The sequence below is a fragment of the Misgurnus anguillicaudatus genome, chromosome 14 (genome assembly GCF_027580225.2).
Source record: "Misgurnus anguillicaudatus chromosome 14, ASM2758022v2, whole genome shotgun sequence".
NCBI classification, from domain to species: domain Eukaryota; kingdom Metazoa; phylum Chordata; class Actinopteri; order Cypriniformes; family Cobitidae; genus Misgurnus; species Misgurnus anguillicaudatus.
Genome location: NC_073350.2, coordinates 34,483,536 through 34,501,993, shown reverse-complemented (window position 1 = coordinate 34,501,993; position 18,458 = coordinate 34,483,536). Strand labels below are relative to the sequence as shown.

The 18,458-nt window shown below is 36.3% G+C and overlaps 2 protein-coding genes across 2 annotated transcripts; both read right to left on the bottom strand.

Annotated features, from left to right (window-relative positions):
- Positions 1-1,636: 1,636 nt before the first annotated feature.
- rpl37a (ribosomal protein L37a) lies at positions 1,637-3,418 on the bottom strand. The gene is made up of 4 exons (XM_055184906.2): positions 3,297-3,418; positions 2,500-2,628; positions 1,896-1,978; positions 1,637-1,796 (listed from the first exon to the last, which is right to left on the bottom strand). Exons 1-4 carry the CDS (start codon positions 3,297-3,299, stop codon positions 1,733-1,735), a joined length of 279 nt encoding a protein of 92 aa, XP_055040881.1. The 5' UTR covers positions 3,300-3,418; the 3' UTR covers positions 1,637-1,732.
- A 908-nt stretch (positions 3,419-4,326) lies between these two features.
- Positions 4,327-18,322, bottom strand: pfklb (phosphofructokinase, liver b). The gene is made up of 22 exons (XM_073876404.1): positions 18,108-18,322; positions 17,236-17,314; positions 17,080-17,157; positions 15,625-15,814; positions 14,947-15,112; positions 14,723-14,767; positions 14,519-14,627; positions 14,312-14,407; positions 14,142-14,234; positions 12,495-12,620; positions 12,323-12,387; positions 12,180-12,243; positions 11,932-12,078; positions 11,779-11,849; positions 9,028-9,115; positions 8,793-8,945; positions 8,551-8,715; positions 8,320-8,381; positions 8,105-8,216; positions 6,267-6,366; positions 5,759-5,864; positions 4,327-5,215 (listed from the first exon to the last, which is right to left on the bottom strand). The coding sequence occupies exons 1-22, from the start codon at positions 18,182-18,184 to the stop codon at positions 5,068-5,070; spliced, it is 2,340 nt and encodes a 779-aa protein (XP_073732505.1). The 5' UTR covers positions 18,185-18,322; the 3' UTR covers positions 4,327-5,067.
- Positions 18,323-18,458: the final 136 nt, after the last annotated feature.

Genomic DNA, 18,458 nt, shown 5'->3' with positions numbered 1-18,458 from the left:
TAAGACCTTTATCCCTCTCCTTCATATCAATTATCAACATTGATTATCTTTATCAACAATACATCATGGGCCATTTTTCTGTATAGAAATTAAAATAGATTTTAGGGGCGGTTTCCCAGACAAGGTTAGATTAAAATGCATGTTTGAGTTGCCTTCATTTAAAAACATCTTACACTAACACATTCCTAAAATATATCAGTGCCATTGTTTTATCTCCAGATGCACACCAGCATTGCTTTTTGTAAAGTTTGTTTGTAAAAACTACAAAAAAGTCCTAATATAACTATGGCCTAGTCCTGGATTAATCTAAACCATGTTCTAAAAACTGCCCCATTAAATTATTAGGTCAATGAAAGTGTCTAATATTTGGTACCCACCCACTATAGGATTGAACATAAATTCTTAATTGTTATATGTTTAAATGTCTTACAGTAAGTGTGATATGTGTGTATAAATAATAAAGCAATCTGTTAAACATGTTGAGATCACACTGGAAACAGAAGTGGACAGTATGGGATTATTATGGCATACAGAAAAAATACTTTTACTTTTACTAGATCTTTTCTACAAAGATCTTTCTGGAAACATTCACAGAAGCGAAGTTTTAAACTTAACTTCTGACAACAGATCAGCTGAGAAATACAAAGATTTTATGATACAGTTTTGAGTTGCAGGGAGAAAGGCGCTTTCCAAGTTTTTGAACCTTCTGTTGACCCACATATTACCAACTAAATCCATACAACAAATGTTATGTTGATTATGATTAGTTGTAACTAATAAGTTAAAAAATTATTAGTTTCACTTGTTAGACATACAAGACTTTGTCTTAATGTATAAATCTTTCCCTCATTTGACTGCGAATATCTGTTAACAAATGTTCTAATTTGTTACACCATTTATTTGTTACATCAATATTATTTTATTCTTTTATATCCTCTTTATGTTGTTTTTATTTGACCTATATTCCAAGCTTTGGCAATACTGTATTGTTTACAATCATGCCAATAAAGCAAATTAAATTGAAAATTTTACCTTCAACATCAATTTATATTTACACTTTATGGTTTAAATAACACATCAACAAGCCAATCAGAAAATCCAATGAAACCATAAGGCCCTCTAGTGTTTCTGAACAAATATATCAATTGTTCAACCTTTCAACTAGATTTGGTGTGTGATGTTGTTTCCCTCTGAAGAAAACATTCCTATAACATCAGATATAACATCATAGTTTTCTAAAGGTGATTCAATAAAACTTTTAAATTGTAGCCCATATTAACCTTAAGTAACAATGAAAATAAATTCATACTTTCAGGTCAAACTATTAATTTTTAAAAACTTTGTCAGCTAGACCAATAAGACTTTCACTAATACATTTTGAAGGATCAAAACACCATCCATAATCAGCTAATGATCCAGATATAAATTTGAGGAAATATTGTACACCCCTAGGCTCGCATACACGCGCTAAAGGCAAGTTATAATTAGAGTAAAAATTTATTTTACACTTTTATGCACATGCCCCAGTGTGTGTGAATGGTCATGTAAAATGTAGATTTTTTTTTAAATGACTCTATAGACGAGGATTGTTTCAATTTAAAACATTTCCTAAGTTGTGAAATAAAACAGAAGCAAATTCCCGGTCAAGACTCATTTATTGTTGTTGTTCAGCGAGCCACAGAAAGAAAACAGTCCGAGACGAGGTGATGATCTGTACAAAAACACGTCCTGTTTACTGATCCTTCAACTCCTTCAGTCTCTTGATGGCAGATTTCACTGTAACTGCTGATGTTGTGCTGCAGAACACACAAAATATTACATCATTATCATCATCACCACACGCGTGCTGTTGACAAACATCTGTGAAAGATTTAAATTAAGAAACTCATTCTTACTTGTATGTCCAGGCACCTCCAGCTACAGTTTTCATGCAAGATCCACAATGCCAGATACCAACAGCCCTTCTCTTCATCTTAGTCTGGAGCAAACAAAAACATTATTAGCAAGATGAAGAAAACACAAATGAACAGTTTACATACAATAGGATTAAAAACAATGTTTAAAGGCCGGGATACACTGCACGAAAATAGGTATCATCATCGTACAGTCTACATTCTTGTCGTACACAAGTTGTCGCACAATGTGATAAGGTCTTCTAGGAGTGCAACAATCCTGCAGTGTATCCCAGGATTAAGACTTTTAAATGATCTCAGATGATTTTCGGGTGTATATAAGATATTCAATTAATAAATTTGAACTACGTGAATATTGTCTCCAGTAAGACCATCATTAAACAGCAAACATGTTTCACACTGGTCTGTGTCAATGTTTATCATAAACAAGCACTAAAAAAAAAATTAAGTTACAAATATCCATGACACTTATTAGTGCTGTAGATGACAGGATATTTCCATGTTTCCAGTGACAACAAAAACTCGGGTACATAATCCACACAGCATATTTAATGAGAATCTGATGTAAAGTCTCAATGTTTCTCACCTTGCCACAGAAGGAGCAGGTATATTTGGCGTGTTGACTGATCTCAATTTTCTTCACCATCTTCCTGAGGGAAGCACCATAACGGGTGCCATACTTTCCCACGATTCCCACCTTCTTAGTGCGCTTGGCCTGATGGGAAACATAGACATTTCAATAAAACCTAAAAACTCTCAAATACATCCAACACCACGAAAGCAAAACACAAAGCTGTTTATAATTATGCATCTATAACAACAGTACACTTGTAGACAGTATAATGTTATTTTACAGATATTAAATTAAAACAACTGAAGATCTGAAACAAGACTCATTCAATGAAAGATTTAGAAACACAGCAAAGGAACTTAAAGGAAATACATGTTTAATGTTTACTATTATATCCGACTACACACTTACAGATTAATGTCAATCTATTCAGACAACCGGCATAATATTTCAGAACTTAAAACTGTAACGATTAAAACCTTTACATCTAAATTCATTATCAAAACCAACGTTCATGTAACACAGACATAACTTTAACAATGCACGCTATTCTAATCTAAACCCATAACGGAGTTAAATATCGCTTTAAAATATTATTATAATGACATTCGAGGGATCTGCAGAGACTTCAGACGTAACAGAAACACTGATCATCAAATGATATGCAAGACGTTCTCGTCATTCAAACGGACAACTAACACATCGATGATGTTTTGTTCACTTTATTAAAGATTAAACAGTGAAAAGAGTGAGATTTTTCAATGAAATCAGTCTGATGTTTGAAGATTCATCTCTGGCCTACAAACACTCACCATTTCGGTAAAAGAGGTGCGGATCCAAAGAGACCGAACAACTGCGCATGCGCGATTTACCAGCGCAGACACTGAAGCATTGTGGGATAGCGGAGGACCAACTGTGAATGAGAACCGATGAGATTGTTATCCTACAAACATGTGATTTTGGGTATTTTATTAAGAGTCACTCTTTAAAAGATGTTGAGTTCATTATAAATTTGATTTTATTTCTTTGTTAATCTCACATCCATAAATGTAAGTTTACAAAAGGCAAATCTCTTTATATGGTGCTTGAAAAGTAGATAAACATGTTTGTAGATATGATGTCAAAATCTAAAAATAGTAAAGCAATCAAAGTGATTCATATATGCTCCTCCTTTAACATTTTCACATAATATTAAAAGTAAAATATTATAAATGGTGTATAAAGTATATTATCTGTATTCAGATTGCATTGTAATATCCTTTGGAATGGTATAATATAATGTATATCTATTTCTAAAATGTATATCTATGTACTCTCTTGTTGTTGTTTTCTTTTTCTCGTTTTTTTTCTCTTCTTCTTGTTCCTTCTTGTTGAGGCATGTGAATTGTTTCTATTATATGATATATGACACTGTACATGCTATTTACATATAAAAATACCTATTTGTTTTTGTTTTAAATTATATAATAAAATAATATTGTATATATTATTTATGCTATTATTTTTGAAGGGTTAGAGTTAACGTCAAAGCATACAGTATATACAGTACTCTTCAAAAGTCGCTGGACTGTCATGTTTTTATGATCTTAAAAACATTTTTGAACAGAAGGCATTTGGTTTAAATGTTTCAGAGTAGTTATGTGAAGAAAAATACAATTGTGCCATATTTTATAAATGGATGACTTGGACTGAACAATGAAGTCAATAAGAGTCCAGAATAGTTGTAAACTTCTTTAATAAGGTTTCAAAATTGACAACATTTCTGCAAATATATCAAATAAACCACTGATAAAAATTTTTTTTTTTGCTTTGTTAATCCAATAATCAGCATAAAACATCACATTTATTTAATCATATTTATTTGGTTAGGTTTCTCTAAAACACATCCTTGAATATTATACAAGCAATCTGAAAAAGTAATACTCAGTAAAGATGATTCAGAGTTAAATATTGGCAGCATTTCTAAAGGTCAGTCTGGATTCAGAGAAAAATACTGACTTTAGCTTAACACTAAAGTAAAAAGTCTTCAGGAATGAGGAAACAAACATTGAAGAATTTAAACAGAAATAATGTAACATCTTGTGCCATGAACAGATTCAATCGATAACCAATAAATCAAAGACATTAGAAACTTGTTAGAAATCATTCAGCATTAACCTCAAATTAAACCATTCCTTCGCTTTCTGTCCTTGTGCACTTTAATACGGTTTCTTGAAACTTCACTGGTGCACAATTATTAAAATATAGGACAACATATATTCACTATGATATAAAGATCTTTTACTATTACAGCAGAGCAGTACTAATAAATACACGACAAAGGCAAGAGAGATGGAAGCACTAATACATCAACACATCATCTCACATTTTTATTATTTATGAACGTAAGGAAAATTGTCACATTGAGAATGAATAAACACTGATGGGATTATTATTGTTCTGTTAATAACGTGTGTTATTTATTGTGACAATAAAACACCAATGGTGCAGTTAGCAACAGGACTCGGAGGTATTCGGGGTTAATTTGAAAGAGATGTTTGTTAACACTAGTGACCTCATGTGGACACAGACAGACTGCAGATTTTAAAATCCAGTTTCAATGCTGAGGGTTCGACGAGTCACATGTTCAATCTCTCCAGTCACATACTCATCAAAGCTGGTCTGATATTTGGCCAACATCTTCAGCATGGGCCGCAGGTTCAGCCACCACTGTTCCTTTGGCATCCTGTGTCTGTGAAGAGCACACAAACAACATTCAGTGATGAATAAAACACCAGCATAAATGTAGCTGCATGCAATGATAAATGTTTTATAGTGTATTATGATTCATGGTCAAATGATCTCATTTCATTACATTTTATTTTATTTAATTTGTTGTGTAGTGTCTGGTTATAATCACCCCTGAAATACACATGCTTCTCTATATTTAAACAGTTACTTACATTATTAATCTTATTTTTTGTAAATGTTTCAATTTTTGACGGTCTGATCAAATCAGATTAGATCACCGTGCGCTACTTGTATATGGCAGATTTCGGCAAATGAATGGATACAGAAAATTCTCATACTGCACACTACAGAAGTATTATAAATAGTTTGCATGTGATTTTGATTATGAAACATTCTTCTTCTACTTTTGCATCTTATTTACTGAGGAAAACATGTAACGTCATCTGAGTCAGAATTACATTTTACTGCTCGTTGTATGTGACAAAAAAATCATAAAAATTAATTACATGCTGAATATTCATGAGGTAAGATATGTGACACTTACTCAAAGTCTGTGTGTGTTTTAAGCTCTGTGACAGGACTGAAGGACATCACTTTCTTCTTCATCCCGATCACACAGGCTGTGTCAGGAGCATTCGCAAACACACGTCCTGAAATTGACAAGCACACAGATTTGGAAATATCACCTTGATTCACACTTCTTTAATAATGATTTATTCAGAATGACTGACGGATTGGAACTTTTTTACAAATCAGACATTCAAATTTAACGGTGTAATCTCTGGATGATAAAACATTACATGTAGAGTTCAGATGCAAAATCCTCATATGGTCAATATCATCTCACTTTTGATGGAGGTGCTGTTTTGCGGACAGAAACTGAAGACTTTATTTTATTTACCTTAAACTTTTACTCAGGCCTGGAGAAACAAATTCTCTGATATTTACCGCTTTTCTTATTTAAGAGGTAAATAGCCGTGTAAAAGGTGGGATATTGTACAGTCAGCAGGTTGTTATCGCAGAAATGTAGACCCTTTAATGCGATCTCTTACCCTGTCTATAAGTCTCTTTCATCTTCTCTGTCAGCCACAAAACAGATTTCACTCCCAGTTTAGTGCCAAAGTTCCTGTCAAAAGGTGTTGGGACCCCACCCTAAACAAACAATAAAAATGAAAAACAGAAACATCGTAAACTATGAAAGTATCCTGTTTATAACAGCTTTTTCAAAAGGTTAATGTTATAAAGTGAAACTTTTCCAAAACGACACATGAATGCATGTTCTGGTCACATGATCAGCGGCAGACCCAGAGGGGTGTCCGGGGTGACTCTGGACCCCACTAACATGGGACTGACCACCCCAAATTTAATGTGCTACTTTCACTTCCTATTAATTGCCGTGTTTATTTTCAATATGCGGCAGCACAGCACATTTGTTAAAAACAAACATTAAGGATATTAAAGGCGGAGTGCATGATCTCTGAAAGCCAATGTTGACATTTGAAATCACGTAAACAAACAACTGGAAGTATGTATAGTCACCATATTTTGATTCTTAAAGTGATCTTTATAGGCTACTGTATGATTATTAGTTGGACTAGATCGTCACCTTGAACTTGAAAGCGTGACGCACATCATTCCCACCAATATCACGTGTGCACAGACAGAGCTTTAAGGACTTTATGTTCGCGTCTTTTTGGCTTAAACGGACAAATGCTCATATGTCAAAATAGCTGTCTTAGTGATTGTGAGAGTAAACATTTGGTTACTGTACATCTTAAACGAATAAACATTTTATTGCATTAGTCTTATAATAAGCCTAACCTATTGAAGTCTCTGTCATTAAAGTTAATTAAATATCAAAAGACGAAAAGAAAACTGTTGAATCTTTGTAAAAAAGATTAATCCATATTTACTTTTAATTTGAAGTAAGTTTAAGATTTATCATGGAGTTTAGATTTCCTGAACAACTTTTACTGAATTAATGCAGTTAACATTAGATATTTTACTTCTTTAAAGGGATAGTTCACACAAAAAAGAAAATTCTGTCATCGTTTTACTCATCATCATATTGTTGTAAACATGTAAGAGTTAAGTTTCACAAAAAATACATGAAGAGTTTCGTTGCAAAACGAGATAATCACCGTTTTTTTTAATTGTTCAGAAATCTTGTTTTTTGGTTGTGCATTCCAATTAATTTCAATGCAACTGCAGTTGGTTTGTTTTGATTTAAACCTTCATAACTTAAAAAATACAGCTAAGTAGCACCATAAAACAAAATAATAACATGATAACATAATAATAAACATGTTTTGACAAAAATGTTAAAAAATGGATTTATCTCGTTTTGCAACGAAACTCTTCATATTTTGATAAATGATGGTAAGCACACAGCTGATTGTAACCATTGACTTCCATAGTAGGAAAAATATGACAGAATTCAATGGGTCCCATTAACTGTGTGCTTACCATCATTTATCAAAATATCTTTTTTATGTTTAATAAAAAAATATAACATAAGGGTGAGAAAATGATGACAGAATTGTTCTTTTTGGGTGAACTATTCCTTTAATAGTACCTGGCTTGTGGACTGGATAAAGTTTAAGATTGGCATTTCTTTTTACAACTATATCCAACACCAGACAGTAAATCAGATGTGAGAAATACAGTAGAAAGGTTTAAAATGTTTACATCTAGTAATGCAGGCAGTTAGAAATATTTATCTTATGTGTGGTCATGTGAAGTAGGCCTAATCAGCGATCATAAGATTCATTCAAGCTTTTTTGATACATGGTTACACATCGTTTTCTTTCATGGACTATGGACCTCCTAAAGTAGCCTTGGCCATCCCATTAAAACAATTAAAGCTCTGCCATTGCACATAAACACTCACCTGCTGCAGGTGACCCAGAACATTGACCCTGCAGTCAAAGATGCCCTTCCCCTCAGCTGAGTAGAGGTTATGAATAAAATCTGTGGTGTAGTGTTGGTGACATTTCTCATTCCTACAGAGAACAACCAGTTATTCATTTACTGAACAAAGCACAAGAATATTTACAAAAACTAAACATTATGGATCACAGACTGTGGGATTGTGGGTAATGTCACCTCAACACGAGACCACGCTGAATATCGTTCTTCATCTTGTCTGTTAGATGCTCCACGTTTGTCTGTGATGTTAATATAAATCAGATGTGATATTTTCATGTCATTGAATTTCAATGTCATTCACATTTTCTTGCAATTGTTTTAGTATTCGATGAGAGCAGAACTTCACGTATACAAAGCTCAAGTAAAACTAAATGCGATAAACTGTTAGACATTATTTAATGAACGCACCTCCAGTTCATGGATACTGAACGGTTCCTCAAAGATGTACACAGCATCCGCGCCCACAGCGATGCCTGTGGTGGTTGCCAGGTAACCACAATATCCTCCCATGGTTTCCACGATGAAGACGCGGCGCTTGGTTCCGGATGCAGACTGTTTAATTTTATCACAGCTCTAGGAAAATACAAGTAAAGCTCATTGTGTTGATCACAGATCAGTTTTGATTCTCACATAACTGTGTTGGGTCTCACCTCCATGGCAGCGTTGACAGCGGTGTCTGCGCCCAGACTGAAGTCCGTCCCTGGCACGTTGTTGCTGATAGTAGCTGGCATCACACACATGGGAATACAGAGCTCATCATAGTGTCCACGAGCCTCAACCAACTGCAGGACTCCTTCATACGCCTGCATGAAGATAAAAACAACATCAACATAAACACACACACACACATGCAAACATGACTTAAAAATAAAGATTTATCTGTACCTCAAATCCACCGATCACAAGTAGAGACTGAATGTTGTACTTGCTAATATTCTCCACAATCTTCTCCATGCACGTGTTTGGAAGAGTTCTGAAACACAAACAGATCAGAAAGTGGATCAAAAAGACTAAAGCTGAAAATGAATCTAATAATAACTTTGTGGTAGAAAATGCAGAACAAAGCAATATCGCTCAAGTAGAAGTGTAATATAGCTTGAAATCAGCACGACTATGATTAAGCCAAAGGAATGAGACCTGAGGTCGAGTACAAGAGACAGTCACATGACTACGGGAGTGAGCAATATAGCGTTTATACAATAGTTCGACAGGACACGTGTGTACAAATAAAATCAAAAACAAAGTGACTTTAACTCATTCCCAGCTGGCTTTTTTTTAAATTGCCGCCACCATTTTTTGTGATTTGAAGTTTCACAAAATGCCTTCCAAGAAATTTTTTTTTCTATAAATATATAAATGAAAGAACAGACCATCTGCTTTCAAACAAACAAACAAAACAGGAAAATTTTTTCATTTGTTCTCTTTTTATAACCTCTTAAATATGGGTAGGTTTCTTAAAAAATACTAAATTTTGAGCAAAAAGCTGAAATAATTGCATTTTTGTAAAGGAATTTTGTTAGAGATCAAATTCAGAAAACATACACAGAGTTTAAAATTAATTAAATTAGATTTTGCTTCAGTTTTTTTTTAGGGCTGTCAAAATAAACGCGTTAATAACGCGTTAACGCAAATTAATTTTAACGGCACTAATTTTATTAACGCGCGATTAACGCAACACGCAATTTCTGTTTGACCCACAGCTGGATGAATTGAGACGCAGCAAGTGACCCGCGCTATCTAGATGAGTCAGAGCTTTTCATAAAAATAAGAACATTAAGCTCTCGTCTAGCGAATCCAATGCTGAAATGGTCATTAAACATCTAAAATGCATGTTTTCTGCACGTGCAGTTTTCTTTATCTGCACGTTTTCTGTGAGGTGTACCGTCCCAAATCCATAAAGCAAAGATGCGTCTTCTTTCACTTTTGAGTTTCGTTTTTAAAGCATTCAGAAATGATAGAAAATAGACCGCAGGACTTACTTGATGTTAAAATAATTATTAAGAGAGATAAAGTTCGGGATCTGATTGATGTTAAAAGAGTTATTAAGAAGGCTCAAAAGCAATGTCAGAATGTCATTCATTCAATGGTACCATTTAGAGACAAAGTTAGAAGTGACCAAACACATCAACGTTTTTCCTATTTAAGACGAGTAGTTATACGAGCAAGTTTGGTGGTACAAAATAAAACGTAGCGCTTTTCTAAGCGGATTTAAAAGAGGAACTATATTTTATGGCGTAATAGCACTTTTGGGAGTACTTGGACTCGCCTGAAAAGTCCGCTCCCCTTCTCACTCTCATAATGGGAGAGGGAGGGTGTTACTGCGCCGAGTCGAAGTACTCCCAAAAGTGCTATTACGCATTAAAATATAGCTCCTCTTTTAAATCCGCTTAGAAAAGCGCTACGTTTTATTTTGTACCACCAAACTTGCTCGTATAACTACTCGTCTTAAATAGGAAAAACGTTGATGTGTTTGGTCACTTCTAACTTTATCTCTAAATGGTAGCATTGAATGAATGGGGCTAAGCTAAATGCTATCGAAGCGTCGCAGCGCGCTCCAGCGCTTACGTGCACGCACACAGATGATAGAGGGATGCATCAACAATTCTTAGTTAAGGTAATAACATATTGTAATATTGAAAATGAGTAGACTATTCCTTTAAGATATGTCAGTTCAAGTTGTTTTCAGTCTGGACACCACTTACATTTATTTTATTTTAGTCTAGGACTAGACTAATCCCTGTCTGGGAAACCGCCCCTTCATGTTTTTATTCTACAACACTGACTATTAAACCAAAAGGTAAAATATTAGATTACACAAACTAGATTAATTGTTTATAAATACGCAAAATGCGGTGTGTTAAGGACATCTGCTGGTTATAGACACTGCTAATGCAACAAGAACAGCACATTTATACATTTAACTCTTTTGCCGCCAATGACGAGATAACTTGCCAATTAAGACGAGAATTTCCGGCTTTCCCCAATACCGCTATTATCCACTAGGTGGCGCACTTCTGCAACTTATACAACATGGAAGTAGCACCTCACCTGAAAGAGAAAGAACTCCATGTATGTTTTAAAGATCGCTCTGCATCTGATCTCTATTAAAAAATGGATTTATCTCAGCTTTGTGCTCAAAATTTCTGCTGTGTTTGCAGAAACCTATCCATATTTGAGAGGTGATAAAACTAATGAAGGTAAGATAAAACGGTTGTTTTGTTTGAAAGCAGAGGGTCTGTTCTTTCATTTGATATATTGTTTGTTTATATATTTAAAGAAGAACATTTTCTGGAAGGCATTAAACTTTTGTGAAAATCATGAAAAATGCTGGCGGGGAAAGAGTTAATGAGATGTGAACAATTACAAATGTTTTTATTTAAGGAAATATGCAATATTAGTCAATGCCATTGAAGGTAAATGATTTGTACTGTGTACTGTGCCTCGCAAGCCAATTAGCATAAAGTTATCATTATTGTCCGGTTAATGTTATAGTTATCGTTATAATTGGAACAGCCCTTTATACATTTGTTTATTGTAGTACGTATGCTCTTGTTTTAAGTGTCTGTCTACACGGCGAGAACAAAGAGCATCAAGTGTCACCAAACACAGAAACACACACAGAAAGACAGAACTGACCGTTTGGTGCCCAACAGCGAGCCGCCCTGTCCCGTCCATCCTGCAACATCGTGCCAGTGAACCTCAGCCAACTGCACACAGAAACAGACGTGTCACTTCCTGTACTCATCTCAGATGAGAACATCACATTAGATGTGCGTGTGTGTTTCTTACCGCGCTATTGGCCAGACCCTCGAACCCATCATGAATCATGTAAACTCGGTGACCCTGAGCGAGTCCCACCCTGACGGCTGACCTCACAGCGGCGTTCATGCCCGCGGCCGGAGCGCCAACGTTCAGAACCGCCATCGAATGATTACTCTGAAGAAAAACATCAGCAGAAAATAAAAGATCCACAAAATGAATCAATTAAAAATGATTTTGACTTTCACTTTAATAGATCAAGGCTTAAATTTTGGCACCTGTGACTGCGCTGGTTTCTGGTGAGCTAAAAGCTTGTATGTGTTCCAGTTATTCTCAAAACTCCTGAAATAAAACAATGATTGAAAATGAATCACAAAAATTCCTTCACATAAAGAAAGAAAGCATCAGATTGAGGACTCACTTTCCCCGCAGCTGTATGGCCTCTTCAAATCTCTTCTCATTCATGGCTTTCTGAACCTCTTTAGTCTAAACCAACAACATACAATCACATTAAATCATTGATTCTGAATCGGTCTCACACAAGTCACATTGTGTGTGTGTGTGTGTATGATGATCAATTGTGTGTCTCTCACCATATTGACACACTCCATCAGCGGCAGACGCATGGCATGATTCCCTGAAAGACCGATCACACATGCAGAAGTCTCAGGAGTCGCTTCAAGCAACGCCACCACGGCCTCGACGCCCATCTTACTGCTCTACACACAGACAAACAACTGACTGTAATGTTTACTGTACAATAGGGTGCATCAAATTTGAATGGGAAATTTTAATTTCAAAATATCAATTTGGCTGGCATTGCATTTTGTTCCAAATAACATAAAAATGACTTTTGCAAAGATTTGAGGAATTCCATTTTAGATTTAGGGGTGCCACCTAACACATGAACAATTTCGAAAAAATTCGATTTTTAGTCTAATTGCCAGAAGGTTGACCTGGAAATGTTGAGTACAATGAACTTTTATGCAGTAACATGTACTATGGGGTTATCAAAGTAAAAGTTGTTTGTTTGCCCTTTGGGCAACTTGGGCATTTCTTAAAACTCAACTTTACATATTTTCCATTCATTTGTCCTATAGACAAAATGAATAGAGGTCAATGGGGCATGTTCACGTGGATCAACAAACACACAAAATCGATTTAAAGTCCCCCTGAGGTGAAAGTTTTAAATGTTGTTTATAAGGTCTATGTGTGGTTTTTAATAAACCACGTGCAGATTCATCATTTAACACGAGAGAGAGTATTTTCTCCATAAAATTTTCCAAAACAGCAGGTTGAAATCGCCCGTTTTCCTACGACACAAACCGAACATAGCAGTTATGAAACTGCTGAATGTAGCATCTATTTACAAATATATCTATGGTTTGTGGTGGTGTTAAAGAGTGGAGGCGGGGACTAAATCACATAAGGTGTGTTCGAGTTCATGCGGCGCTGCGCAGACAGATCAGCAGTCGAGGGAGGAGCTGAAGACAGAGCCAAAGTGACATTTATGCCATTTTTTAATTGCGAATGAAGTGAATAAGATGATGAATTTGTCAAAAAACAAATCTTTTAATAAAAGTTGCAACCAGAAACTCTTTATATTGAATATTTTGGTTGCCGTTTATACTGTATGCCCGAAAATAACAGGAAACATAAGCCTAGATTATTAAAATACCTACAGAGTTTCATATTTCACTTATTTTCTTTTACATGGCACAATATAACATATTAAGGTTATATTAAGGAGTTTTGACTGTTATAAAAACATATGTTTTTAATGTTTATTAGTGGAACAGAAGGTTGGATTAAACATGAAACGCACGTGATCTTTGTCATTAGTGAGGCGACCAATAACGAAGAGCTGTGTCGTCATCAGAACTACATGCACAGGCTGTTCTCAAATCGCTCTTGCGGTACTTTAAAGCCATCTGCCAAGTCACATGCCAGTGGCGCCAGCTCACGTCGGACAAAATTTCTAACCGGCATGCACTGTTTCACGTCAGCCGCCACATGAGCTGGGCAATTGACTGGAGGCGGGGACTAATTTGCATATGTATAGATCCACGTAGACTTAATGAGGCAAGGGTGTGTAGAGTTATATTCAAGCTGTTTTAAAGCATAAAGAAATTACTGTCACAGGAAAACTTTTACTTAAAAGTGATAAAATTATAGACTACAAAATGATTCAAAATAAAATACTTTTTAAGTCTTGTGATGAAGATCATCTCCACACTCACCAGAACTCTGTCAAACGCTGATGGGGTTCCACCTCTCTGAACGTGACCCAAGACAGTAACACGTGTGTCATAACCCAACCTCTTAACCACCAGCTAGAAAGAGAGAGATAAACAATAACCAAAGACATGACAGAACAAACATCATCTAATGTTTAATCAACAACTCTTACATCTTTCACATAGTTTGATGAGATGAGCTGCCCGTGTTTGTCGATGGCGCCTTCTGCGATGATGACGATATTCAGACGGGAACCTTTACTGCGACTCTGTCAAACACACACACACGAGTGATTGACAGATGTGTTTTACATCATTGATGTTTATCTCCAGCAGCTTGACTGACAGATGCCATGAGCAGAAACGTGAGATCATCTCACCTCCCCCAGTCGAGCACACATGTGGTCCTCCCAACCGTCCTCTGGTGGATCTTCTGGAATAAAGAGCCAGTCGGCACCAGACGCTAAAGCAGAAACCACTGCTAGATACCTGAAGAACCAGCAGAACATCAGACAGATCAGAACCAGCAGAACATCAAACCAAAAGAACATCAGACCAGAAGAACATTAGCAAACAAAACGTACCCACAGTGTCGTCCCATTACCTCCAGCACAAATGTTCTTTGATGGCTGAGAAGAAGAAAGATTCATCAAGTTAGCAAGCAGCCACAAATCACACACGTGTCATTTTTACACAGACACGTGTTGTTTGTATGTATAGGTCATTAATGAACAAAAACATTTTAACAAAAGCATGTAAAAATTCATGTCAATTCTCTCCCTGTGTGTGTGTGTGTGTGTGTATTGACCTTTGCGCAGTGGTGGTGATGGCATCAATAACCTCCATGATTCGATGAAGAGCAGAATCGGCTCCGATTGTCATGTCAGTGCCACAGAAATCATTATCGATGGAGCCCACGAGACCCACGATGTTCAGATGTTTGTGCTGCTGAGCTAAAGAGTCTGTGATTCTCCCTGAAACACAAACACAACTTCACATGTTTCTCTACACTCGTGACTTTGTTTTCTTTAAGGTGAAATACATCTGAAGGTTTGGGCCATTTCATGAATTCTATTACAACAGATTGAAACCGTGTGAGAGCGAGTTATGTGTGTGAACTGAGGACATCTGTTTCTTCACGTTATGTTAATGTTTTCACTGCTGCTCCAGACGCAGGACGATCTTGGCAGTGTCTTTTAGAGTAAACAGAGGTCTATTGATGCTGCCTGTCTCATAAAAGTGAAGGATAAATGTGTAAGCACACAACAGAGAGAGACGCTTTGTGTACAGAGCAGCTCAAAATGATGTAAATGTTTAAAGCAGACGATCAGATTTTAAAGCATAAATGAGTTCCAAATGAAAACATAATGACAATATTTAAACTATTTGTATGTTTTATGCACAGCTTTTCAGCATCAATCGAACACAGGAACATCTCTACGGTCAATTCCCCTCAAATATCATTCACCCGTTTCAGGTTTTTTACCTTGTTTCACCAGCTCGCCCAGCAGATCGCTCCACTCCGTGCGGAAGATGTTTGCTCCGGTCAGACTGCCGTCTCCTCCGCAGACACACAGATTGGTGATGCCACGCTGAAGCAGATGAAACGCAGCCGCCAGTCGACCTTCTCGTGTGGTGAAGGCTTTACAGCGGGCACTGCCAATAATGGTGCCACCCTGATAAACATCACATGGCACATAATGTATGTGTTCAAAAATATCTCTGTCAAAGTGCTGTATACAGAAAACATACATATGCAAATAATGCAATGCTTCATTTCCAGTGTGATGGAGTTTACTAACATCATATCCTTTTCGTTTTTAAATAAAGTTAAATAAAACAGGATTAAGATACAAATATTTCTGGGATGCTCACCGGACAGCTGCTGAACTAAAGCCACATAGTAACAAACATACTACTTTATGTTTACATACAGTTTTTTTATTAAACTTTTGTGAAAATCATGAAAAATGCTGGCGCTGGCTGGCAACTTTTTTTAAAAACGCTGGCGGGGAAAGAGTTAAGAAAAAATATTTGCATTAAAAAAGTGTTCCTGATGAGGTTTTATGTTAATCTGTAATACCGCGATTATCCAACAGATGACACACTTACAAAATATAAATAAAAACTGAAGCAAAAAAATTATTTACTAATTTTAAACTCCGTGTATGTTTTGATTATGGGTGTCACGATTCTCCAAATCCTTGATTCAATTACATTTTCGGTGACACCCTTAGTTTTGATAACAAATGTCCTTCACAAAAATGCAATTATTTCTGCTTTTTGCTAAAAAAATATATTTAAAAAAAAATACCCATATTTAAGAGTTTATAAGCAGAGAAAAAATGTAGATAGGATGAAACTTTTATTCCTGTTTTGTTTGTTTGTTTACTGTTTGTTTAAAAGCAGAGGGTCCGTCCTTTCATTTGATATATTTGTATGTTTATATATTTTTAGAAGAAAATTTTCCTGGAAGGCATTTTGTGAAGCCTGTGGTGGGCAACTTCTCAAAAATGGCCAAAGAAAATGGCCAGGGAATGAGTTAAACAACAGGGTCTCCCACCTTTTTATGAGTAGGGCTACCACAAAGGATAGTGGACAATGTTTTATCATTGTTTAAAATGCTAACATAATTTAAAGAAGCCAAGCTACTAATAAAAAACTATAATAAATAAATATTAAAATTGTGGCTATTCATAAAATGTGCTTTGGTGGGCAACTGGAGACCACTGACTGGTGTACAGTACTGAGAGAAGTATACAATGTCTCATATGCTCAGAGATCTGTGAGATTATCATGAGCCTTTAAATCTGTCAAATCATATCAGGTTGAATTTGCTCTTTAAATACAGCTGCTTAATCTCAATCCAGTGTTCAGATACTATCAGCGACAATCCGCTCACAAACATCAGTAACTGTCTGCAAGCGTGTCGTACACTTACGAGCTGAATGATATTGGTGACGCTCTGCCAGTTGGCAAGTTTGATGTTGTCGCCTCCATCCACCAGTCCTTGATAACCCTCATAAAACATCCATCAGTTATACAGCATCACAAAACCATACACAGACTCAAGTGCATGTTCAGCAACATCTCCTACCTCATAAATGAGGTAAACTTTTGCACCCACATATATGCCCATGCGCGTTACAGCACGCACAGCTGCATTCATACCCTGCAGAAACACATGCACATGTCATTGTGAGTCACTGCAAAAAGCAATCTTAATGTGAGATAATAAAATCAATGCTAACACAACTACACTCATGCACAAGTTCCAATTCATTAACATGCAGATTTCATGAGCAAATAAATCAGGATCACTCGTGATGTGCATGGACACAAAGGTTACATAACACTCATGCATGCCCTGCTCACGCTCCAGAAACCACAAAGCCTTCTGGGAATGAGTCAGTAAACCCTGCGTCCCAATTTGAATATATCCATCCTACATAATTAGAAGTATGTCCATGTACTTGCATACCTTTTTGCTATGCACTTAAATGTATGTACTTTCCCATACAAAAAACAGTGCACACTTTTAGGGCATAGTAAAGTAAATTGGGACACAGATTAGTGACGTATTAAAATCTCTTCGCTGGATGTGCAGCTGTAAATCATTGAAATCATGACAGAATTCCTTTACATGCAAGTTAATAAAACAAAAACTGTGTCCAAAGATTCAGTGAACTCCCTAAATAAATAGACAACACGTTGGGTATTCGTGTGCGCGTGTAACGTTATTCATTTGTCCATCCTAGTCACGTTTAAAATGCTTTCGGAATGCCTTTGGTGGTGGATGCGTTCGCGTCTTATTTTACCAAAATCTCACAAGTATGCAGACAGAGTAAACATCTGACTGGTCTAAGAATCAGACAACGGTGAATCAGTCAGAGAATAAATAAACGTTATCACAGCAGACTGAATGTTGCTGACTCAACTTCATGTGAACGTATTTTAATCTCACCCTGCGCGTCCCCGCCGCTCGTCAGGACAGCGATGGCTTTTCCCGCGCCGCTCATCCGCAGCTTCTCAAAATCCACGTGCATGATGACGGCAGATATAAACCTGTTAAAAACGAAAAATGACTTTCAGTAGGATGCAGCGGTTGCACACCGATTCCTGTTGAGCTTTCTTTTCTGCGCTCTCTCTCGGCCGCGCGCACAAACTGACACGCGCGCACGTTCAGATCCGCCCACTGTGTTTGTTCTCTGGCAGCAGAGCAGCCGAGAGTTACAAGATGTATTTCTGCGGTTTAATTTTTTGTTTAAAACTTTTAAAGCTATCTACTTTATTAGAAGAATATCTTAATTAATATAAAAT